The following is a 10,671-nucleotide window of genomic DNA, read 5'->3' on the forward strand; positions in this document are numbered from 1 at the left end:
TTCAATCTGAAGCCTTGGACTTTGTAAGACTTCTTGAAAACACAGACACTAAGGTAGATGATATGCTGATCAAACTGAACACAAGGCCATCTGTTTTCATGAAGAATCACGGTCAACCAACAAAGCCGTGCGACCCAAAAATGAGTTCCTGAGACAGAGGTTTCTTATTCCCACGTTGGAGCATTCTTGTCCTGAGCAGTTGCCCAAAGTTCAGTAGAAACCAAAACCTAACCATTGTGCTACTGGGATCTTTCTGCTCCTCTTCCTCACCAAACTCCCAAGAAGCGGGCGAACTGGTCAAATAAACTTCAACTCAAGTAAACTTCAACATTTGTCTCCGGCAACCTAGCACATGCGCCATCACAGAGGTGTAGGGAACCACCACACGGGCGCCTGCACCTGGTTGGGCCCGCCTTCACGAACGCACCCTGGGTTCAGCCGAGACACCTACGGATACTACGCTTCCACGTGTAACATCTGTACAAACTATAGAAAGTTAAATTTTCTGGGTACAAAATCTAACAGAAACAAAGTCAAATCAGGAGGAACAGTTGTTAGTCTTCTGGTCACCTTCTTGTCGTCACATTACTAAAGGCCTTTTCTGTTCAGTCTCTGCTGAACAGATACCACACATTTCAGACTCCTGTGGTTATAAAAGAACCACTGTTTAAGTTAAGGACTCTCCAACTCCGTCCTACAGATAAAGAAACCGAGACCCTGAACAGCTGAATGAAGAAGCTGGGGGCCACACCCACTCTGGTACTGGTGATCGGACACCTGCAACCTTTGACACAAACCACGGGATCACACACAGTGACCGCTAAAACCAATGTAAGGAAATGGGGAGGTGTTTCATAGGAGGTAAATGGAACAACTGTTAGCTTAAACCTATTCTTAGAAAACATTAGCCCTTTTTGGTTACTGCTGAGAGTGTAACTACAGTGTCTGGTCTTGCTTTTAAGGGTAATTGATTTGTACTTGCTTCCTTGAGGACATTTATTTGTTCACAGTAAGAAAAAATCATGTTAAATATGATCATATATTCAACTGTGTATTATTCTGCATTTAAATTATTTCTATATACATTTGGATTCTTCTACTTTTCACAAAGTAAAATTAATTTATGCAGAGAATGAAACGAGAGATCCTCTCTGTAGAAGTTGTTGGCAGCCTGAAAATTAGTCACTTCCATACAGGATGGGAAACCGCTTTAAGGAGAGGCCGAAAGAGGGTCCAGGGTCACAGAAAACATAATGAAAATTGTAAGTGAATTCTGATTAGCCGGTAATCAGAGCTACAGGAGAAAGGACAGGCTTAGAGATAATCTGAGGGAACTTTTAACTCCCTTCCTTGCTAGGTAACCGCAAAGCAATTCAATAAACTTCCGGGTGTCAGTTTCTTCATCTGCAAAGACCTAACATTCGAACTACTTACCTCATTAGATTATCGAGGAGAACACATAGTAAAACATATGAGAGTGCTTCTAAGTGGAAAAGCACACCAACAAATACTGATTATTACCGCAATAATTATTAAAATGTGGACCTACAAAAAATTTTAAATAATTACCACTCAGTGGCACGAGGCATGCTCACGAAAACAAACTTAACTCAGAAGGTAAACCATGCAAACGTTCTCAACTTTCAATGGCAATGCTAAAAGTTCACACAAAGATATAATACAAAGGAACAATTTTAGAGAAAGCACGGAGACACACATATTTGGTTGACTTAAGAGACTTTAAAGTGAGTTAGAATGATTTCCAGCTTATAAAGAGGTATTTAGTCTTTAAGTGGAGAAGGTTGCTCGTCACCTGTAAGAAAACCAAGCATCATGTCTTGGCATTCCTAAGACAAATGGAACAAAATCCCGTCCCTCTTGGCTGTTTTATAAACCAGGTGTCTCACAAATAACCATCTTAGTGCTTCCAATAATGAGACACACCCTCAAAGAGAATGTCCGCTTCTGAATCACATCCAATGTGAACCTGCATGAATGCAAGGCATAAAATAGCATTCTCGTAAGTCCACAGGCACCTAAAAGTTTTAACAACTCTTCATGCTCACTTTCTATTCCATAAAGAATCATGGACATACAGGGAATATCTCCAAGATAAATTTGTTACAAATCTTTATTATGTAGTTGTCTTATTTTTATAATACTCCACTCTGGTGGCCTTCTTTTGTGTGTGTTTTGTTTGTAAAATTGAGTCTAAATAGCACATTAACCTTTCAAATATGCCTTTTGATGTTAGTCTTATGCCCCCCCCCCCCAAAAAAAGTAACAACCGAAAAACAAATGAAGATACAAGGGAAGAGAAAAATGAGATATGATTCATTAAGTATAAAAATATGTTGCTTCAAATTCAGAATAATTTAATAACTCTTCGTTATTTCATATGTATCTGGAAATGGGACAGATACATGACCTGATCCTGTCACGAGAGGTAGAATTCCAGCATTTGGTACAACGTTCCAAGACAGGGTTAAAGTGACATTCCTGTTTCCCCTATAAAAAGATATAATAATAAACGGATGTCAGCAGAAACATTTTTAGTTCAAACAAAACATTTTAATTCAAGCACTGAGGCTCAAATACTATAGAACTAGCTATTTGCAACTGGAACCCTCATCTATCAACAGAAGTTTTCTCGTCTTCTGAAATCCCAGGGACCCGCATTCTATTTGCAGGCATCCCATGATGACCTACGTAAATTCACTCAGTTACAGTTATTAGAACCACCAGCCAAAAAGCTTAAATGAGTAAAACACAGAGAATATAAAGAGATTTGAGCTAGATGTCAGCAGGCAATGATTTGCAATCTAATTCTATCCTTGTCTAGATTGTGAACACATCACAATTTCTCACGGCTGGCAATTTTTCGTCTGCAAAACCAGAGCTTTGGTTAAAACAGCTCTCCCCTAAAATCCTTTCCAATGTTTACTCGCAGAGCTTAAGAGCTAAAAATGACCCCAAAAGACCAGCCATTCTAATTCCTTCACTGGGTGTGAAAGGAAACTGAGGTTCAGGGAAGTTCAGAGAAGCACAGCAAGAGCCCTCAGTGTCACCTCCTGGATGGATGCACTATTTCTCCATTAAGGGTCCCCGAGAACTTCCCTCCCCATGTTCCATAAGGAGCCCCCTGCCAACCACAGTCCTACCGCAAGTGGGACAGCCCAGGCCCCCTGCGCACTTGGGGACTAGAAGCATCTGAGGGCTTTCTGAGCGTGACCGGGGTTCACATACTGCAAGAAACTGTGTGCTTTTCCTAAATCCCAGTTACTATGACAGGATTTCTACCCAATCCTCTGGTTTGGTCCGTATACTTTTCTTCTTTCTCAACTGTCCTCTTTGTACCCTCTAATCTTTTTCTTTAAAATAAAAAATACTTTACATCGTTCTCTCCCCCGCACAATTACAAGTAAAGAAGGACAAAGAATTGCTCACTTGAGGCCATTTCCATCGTCAAAGAAAAAATATTTTGTTTTCATATCTTTCAACAGCAGCTTTGGATTATCACCTCGCAGAACAATCTTGTCCCAAAGGACTACTTGGTTGAGAGCCTACATTAAAATGAAAATGAATTAGACAGCTCATCAGAAATTCACCTCTGTCACTTCAAATTCAAAGCAGTGCTAAGCAAATAGTTTAATTTATATTAATGATACAACTTTTGAGGGAATTGCTAAAATCTTAAAGCACACAAAATAATAACAAGAGGACACACATAAGAAGTTGAGCTTTGCTGGGACAAAAGATGATCTCCCAGGAAATCACTGCTTTTGCTAAGGCAACTGTCATTTAGGGCCCCCACAGCTTATTCCGAGGGTGTAGACCTACTCGCTCTCCAGAGATAGGCCCTTGGAGACACAGAAGGGATTAGAATCCCTGGAAGGAAAGCATTCTCGTAAATCACCTCTCCTGCCCAGCTCAGTGTGGACTCTGCATAGTGTCAGGGAAACTGAGGCAACTATTCCTGGTCCGTCACACTGTTAACAGGGGTCACTGCAGCCAGATTAGATCATGAATATTTACGTATCTCCAAGGTCTTTAAATTATCGAAGAATCACTAAAGAAATGAAGCCTTCTAAATATTTTTCCCTTAAATTAACCATAGGCACATCATTGTTTCATTTATGGCAACATTCTAGAAGCCAATTCTTTGAAACCGCTATTTTGACATATCAAAAGCAAGTTCTGTTTGGAAAATGAGGGGCATAAAATGAAGACAAAACACATTTGTGATCACTACTAAATCCCAAGACATCTGTTCTTATAAAGCTATTATGCATTATTAGCCTGGGAGGCCAACTGCCAGCATGTGGGGACTGTGCTCACTAAAAAGGAATGTGGAAGTAATTTCTAAGAGGTTTCAAATCTTCACCATAAAACCGCGAAGATTAAACAGAAACATCGAGACTGAAGAACATACAAAGATATGCCGAAGTGAAATGACATCTTATATACATTTATTCATTCACCAAAGCAATGATGTGTCAAAGTTCCAAGTTGTATTAACTTACTAGTCACACTGGGGTAAACCAGAATTATGAATATGATTTAGGTACACCTGTCGCCAAGGTGACACATAAATTTGGATAATTTGTTGAGACCTGTAGAATAGTATGTGTGTATACAGTCATTACTCTTACCTTCAGAATAAGTTTTTCTAAATGACCCTTCTAACATTTTGTTGATTCTCAAGGACAAGGACCAAAACTCATCCAACCCAATAATCCGAGTGCCTAACAAATTTTGTGGTATAAAAGGTATGTTCAAAATAAATGTAAAATGAATTGAAATACGAAAAATTGCAGTTAACTAATCAAACCAATCAACAGATAAAGTTGATTAATTTTTCATCCCTTGAAAGGAAATATAGTTCAAATAACATACAGAAGTAGACTCATCTCTAAATACGAATTACCTCCAGACTGTATGGTAACAAACACGAGAGTGACTTAGGTGAAATAACAAAGAAGCACATTTTAATTCCATGGATTTTACTTTTGTATTTTAATTCATTTATCACAATCATTCACTTAACACTTTCAGGGGATTTCTGTTTTAGTGACATTCCATACAAATATCTCAACCCTTACTCTTATCTGCAAAAAAAGCTCTAAATCAAAATGGACCAGTAAGTTTCAATCTACAAATTAACAATTTTAGCAGTGTTTTAACCTAGTTTAGTAGCTTTTCATTACAAAACTTCTGATAAACTCTAGTTTATGATTAGAAAGATTACTTTTAAGTAAATAATTAGTGAATCCCATACAACTCCAAAGCAAAGGAAAATATTTCCCAACAGACAAATGTTAACTGGAGATATACGGCTTGGTAAGACTATCAAAATAGTTCACATGAGAAGAAAAATAGAAATATTTAGATGGATTTTAAACTGATCTGACATGATTCAAATATTTGTCACCTTTACAGTTTTTAATTACATACATGGGTAATGAGAGCCGTAAATACAGCTCAGAGTTTGTTGATTCACATACCTTTCTCCAAAGCTGTGGAAAGAAAACTGGCCTGAAGAGTGTGACACCCGAGCAGCAATGCCTCACCCCCATTTCCTCGTACACCCAGCATTCAGCAACATCCTTCCTGACCTTATCATTGGAAATGGTCTCCAAAGATTTTCGATCACAAATTATTTTGAGCACAAACCCCAAAAGATGCATTTTTATTTACAAATGATGTGTACAGTACACATTACTACTTTCGGATGATATCATCACTGACAGTCAAGGCAAATTTGCATTTCAAATAGTATTCCTGACCAATGTTGAATTTTCTCAGCCAACTTTTTTATTAGATCTCAGCTCTCTTTTTTTAATCCACTGTGGCTAAGCAGCTCCCAAGAGAAAGAAACCCACCAGCTCTGCCCCTTTCCTGTTGCTTACATGTGGTTGAACCATTCACATTTTCAACCTGTGATTCCTTTGCAGGAATCTTTTCGACCATTTTTTCCATTTTGTGAGGATTCGTTTATTTAAAAATAGATAACATCAGAGGAACCTTGGCGGCTCAGTGGGTTAAGCAGCCAACTCTTGATCTTGGCTCAGGTCATGATCTCACGGTTCGTGGGCTCAAGCCCCATCCATATCGGGCTCTGTACTGACAGCATGGAGCTTGCTTGGGAGTCTCTCAGTCTCTCTCTCTCTCTTTCTCCCTCCCTCCCTCTTTCTGCTCCTCCCCTGCACGCTCTCTCTCAAAATAAAAGTAAACTTAAAAGAAATAGGTAATATCACCCACTCAATTGGATTATACTGCACCTTACAAAATGCTGAAAATGAATGAATGAAGAAATGCAGGCAGTGTGGTCAACCTCCTGCCCGCTGAATTCATCTTCCTCCAGGGACGCTGCATGTTGTAGGAGACACATAATCACTTGACTTAGGGACTGAGTGTGAATATTAACGTCAGCCCGTATTGCAAGTATGAGTAAAGCTTCTTTCCCTTTTATTTTAAACAGAGAAACATACAGATCAACTTCTTTCCAGTATGGCACGTGAGGAGCTTGGAAGCGGCCACTCCATCCGAACAGCCAGTAAAAAGCTAATGAACTGAAAAACTGGCAACTCTTCCTAGATCCGTAAGAGAGGAAAAAATGGCTCTGAACGGTTTTCCTTATGGACTGCCCTGTCCGCACCCCAATCAGGGGACCACAATACTAGAGAGCTACAGAAGCAGAAAAAAGACAGAGGCTACCAAAGGAGATGTTTTCTTAGTAGAATCACCTCTCCGCAGGCCTGTGATTTTTACCAAACTCCTCAGGTCAGATACTCTAAATATATACAATTTATATTCTTGGAGAACCTGGGTGGCTCAGTCGGCTGGGCGTCCCACTCTTGATTTCAGCTCAGGTCATGATGTCCCTTTTCGCGGGATTCTAAGGATTCTCTCTCTCCTCTCTGTCCCTCTCCTGTGTGCTCACGAGCACACACACTCTCTCTCTCTCAAAATAAATAAACATTTAAAATAAATTAATAAATAAATAAAATCAGGTTTTAATGATCTATTAACTAATGAGGTTTTAAAGACCTATTAAAACTTAGATATGTGTATATATATACTTACATTATTTTTTGTTGAATATTCTGCTGATAAATAAAGAAACAATTGCTTAACATTCCAATCAAATATGTTCTCTAGATGTAAATAAATTAAGGAATATATAAATCATGAGGCAGCATACCACTTTTAAACCACTCTTGTTCATAATTATCCACAATACTAATACTAAAATAGAAAAAAAGGAGAGGTGGGCCAGAAACATAGTGAGACACTAATTTAGTAAAAATACATGATATGTATATATATATATCGTAAAATCTAGCTCATTTCAAAGAAAAATATATCAGCAAGATTATTAGCATTATCACCCCACACCTCTAGGCATTACTAGCTGAGATTCTTTGGTTAATAATAACAGAGCAATACAAAATTTAGCTTTCTGTGACATCGACTAAGCCTAAAAGAAAGAGGATTTAATCCTTCAAGCACTTTCGATTCCATGGATGTTCTAAAGGATAACCAGCCCTCGCCATTTATATTTACTGATAAGCAAACATGAACTACCTCATGTTAATTACACGAAGTATAATAAATTGTCCACGTTGCTTTTGGACACATGCGAGCAGAGATCAAAATGTCTCAATCCATGAAGTGCTTTGGTAAGAATATGCAGTTGAATACCAATTTGATTTCATCAGCCTATCAGAGTAAAGAAAAAAAAATTCATGAGGATTCAACACAAGAGCTGTGTCACTGGGAAATGAACGGAGTTAATGTTTGCATTTTTATTAAGTATTATATGTAAATGGTGAAGTCTTTTCATTATGTGCATTTTCATACCAACAGCAACACATCTATTTCATTCCACGTTTAGACATGTGTATCCGCTAAGAATCACACTACTGCAGGAGAATGGAGAAGTCTAGGATAGCGCTTTAGAAGAAAGGGCACAATTTCAAGTGTAGCAGCAGCATTAAGAAAATCTGACTTAACTACAAATGAGACTGAATATGTACAGTTCTTGAGAGATCAGGAAATTTCACTGTAATTCTCCAGGTACACAAGCTACTACTTTCACAAGAGATCCAAGCTCCTTACTAGTTTTAAAATGACGTGAAGACTCAAAAGCAGACATACCAAGTTTACCATGGGACTGTTGTCACGGTGCACTCTATTTCCTGGAAAAGTGTCTACAGAGCTAATTCTTAGTCTCTTTCTAAACTCAACATTTTATTTCTAAAAAGTCCAGTTAAAGTAATTCCATGGCAGTAAAGAGCCGTATCAGGTAAACTCTCCGGGAATGTTATCTGCTTCGACAGACAGGTGCTTTACCCAAGTTCAGACAGTGCCATCACCAGAGCCAATTTTAATACCGAGGTCTTAAAGAGCCAGGTGACTGCACTGGAAGGGGCAGGGAACAACGCTACCGAGACCCTAGAAGACTGGATTGGCCAAAATGAACAGTTTCCAAAGGTAGAAACTCAAGATAAAGAGAAAATATTAAATCATCCTCATTTTAAATTAACTCCTTTAAATATTAAGATTTTTCTGACTCCTATGATAAAAGTACTTATAAAAAAACGATAATGGCAAAATGCTCATACAGTTTACCAATGACCATTCTGATAATGATCTTCTAAACCTTAAGAGATGCCAATTCACTTTTTTAACCTAGGTTTCTCTCTGCTACTGTAAAATATGGATATTGTACTTGGGACTGTACATAAAATATTCCATCTACGTATATCTGCTATCGTAAAATATGGATCCATACTTGGGATTGTACGTGAAAGATTCCATCTACATAAGCTGAGCACTGGTAACATCTTTCTTTCTGTAATCCAAACAACCTGGTTTTTTCTTTCTGAAATACAGATTCAAACTCTCTTACAGCTTTCAATCTAGTTAATGTTTCTATGAACAATTTAAAGTAGGTTCATAAAATGATAACTGAAGAATCCAAAAATAATTTTTTTCAAAGTGTGAATGAAAAGGTATGAAAACTCTTACTAATAGAAACATAGAAACTCAAGGGTGCAGATGTTTATCTTGAGAAACTTAACAGAAGAAGACCATGGGGGAAGGGAAGGGGGGAAAAAAGAGTTACAGAGAGGGAGGGAGGCAAACCATTAGATAGACTCTTAAATACAGAGAACAAACTGAAGGTTGGTGGGGGGTGACGGAGAGGGGAAAATGGGTGATGGGCATTGAGGAGGGCACTTGTTGGGATGAGCACTGGGTGTTGTATGGGAGCCAGTTTGACAATAAATTATATTTTTAAAAAAAGAAACTAAAGTATGGCTGATTCAGGAGATAGTCAAAAATCACTAAGCAACATGTGTATCATTATACGACTATAAAGAAAGCAATAAAACATTTTCTTAAAGGATATCAGCCGTTATATCAAATGTAATGAATCCCAGATCACTTCTTTCTCTAGGTCCAGTGAAGTCTTCTACATTTTTTCTAAAAATAAAGACAAAAGTATTACCATCCTTCAAATATAACAGCACACACAATTCGCATAATTCCATAAAGCTGGACGCACAGGTGCAACAGCAATCCCAGAGAGAAACAAGTAAAAATCAGAAAAACCTGTAAGTGTGAAAACAGGATAAAAATGTTAATCTAATACAAAATGCGGTCTTTCGCCATATTCATATACCTTAACAAAGAATCCCTAGCGGGGTGTAAAAACTGCTCAAAATGTAAACACTTGCTGTAAAGCACTCCGATAGCATGGGTAGAAGGTTCCAGATGACTACAGGTGGTGTGGAAGAAGCTAAGATAAAATGATAACCACTGTTGTTTATTGAGTGCTTATTACGTGTCTGGGCCAGGTGAAGAATATATTTTCTTTACGATCTCAATCCTCGCGCAACAAGCCTACAAGTTGGGTATTATTTCCATTCTAGACAAAAGGAAATTAAGGTCCAGGACGGTACGAAACTTGCTCAAGATTAACACCAGCTAACAGTTCCTGTGTCTATTTGAATCTAAAACACAGTATCTAATAAACTGCAATAGAGAAAAAAAAGGGGGTGGTGGCGGGGGGTGGAGTCGGCGATTAGAGGACTGGCTTGCCTGCGACTCTGACAAAGAAATCAAGGAAACTGACGTTGAAGAACGAGAGTGAACTTGATGCAAGATGGAACAGAGAAGAGGTGAGAACCAGGGGGGGGGAAAGCAACGTATCCAAGAAAAAAGTGCCAGAGAACCAACATTATGAAGGAAAAAAACCCAAAAGCATTCACGAAACGACAACGTCGTTCTGGAATCCCATTTTTGGCATTTTCGCCGATTTATTCACGCGGCGGACTTAGACCATCTCCACCGCGCCGCATCGGAGAGCTGGGACGGCGACCGCGCTCGGCGCATCCCGACCCCTCCTGCCAACTTCAAAGCGGCAGCAGGCGTGCGCCGCCGGCTGAGGCAGGAAGGACAAAAGCGGCGGGGGGCCGGCCCCGCGCGCTCACCAGCGGCGGGGCGGACCGCACCGGAGCCCGGGCGAGCGGGCGGCGCACCGGGCGGGCTGCGCGCGGCCGGCGGCGCCGCCGCTCTGCTGGTGTGTTGCTCCCTCATTGGCCAGGCGCGGGCGGGGGGAAGTGAGGAACAGGAAGGAAGCGGAGGCACTGGCCTGAGTAACAC

The 10,671-nt window shown here is 39.5% G+C and overlaps 1 protein-coding gene across 1 annotated transcript in view; it reads right to left on the minus strand.

Moving 5' to 3' along the window:
• Window positions 1-2,102: 2,102 nt before the first annotated feature.
• SPCS3 (signal peptidase complex subunit 3) overlaps window positions 2,103-10,671 on the minus strand; it is a 9,312-nt gene continuing 743 nt past the window's right edge. The window contains exons 2-5 of the mRNA XM_049631796.1: window positions 9,414-9,489; window positions 7,087-7,161; window positions 3,448-3,563; window positions 2,103-2,508 (exon numbers count right to left, since the gene is read on the minus strand). Coding sequence (XP_049487753.1) covers window positions 2,376-2,508; window positions 3,448-3,563; window positions 7,087-7,161; window positions 9,414-9,489 — 400 coding nt within the window. The 3' untranslated portion in view covers window positions 2,103-2,375. The remainder of the gene's footprint in view (window positions 2,509-3,447; window positions 3,564-7,086; window positions 7,162-9,413; window positions 9,490-10,671) is intronic.

The sequence above is a fragment of the Panthera uncia genome, chromosome B1, assembly GCF_023721935.1.
Source record: "Panthera uncia isolate 11264 chromosome B1, Puncia_PCG_1.0, whole genome shotgun sequence".
In the NCBI taxonomy this organism is placed as follows: Eukaryota; Metazoa; Chordata; class Mammalia; order Carnivora; family Felidae; genus Panthera; species Panthera uncia.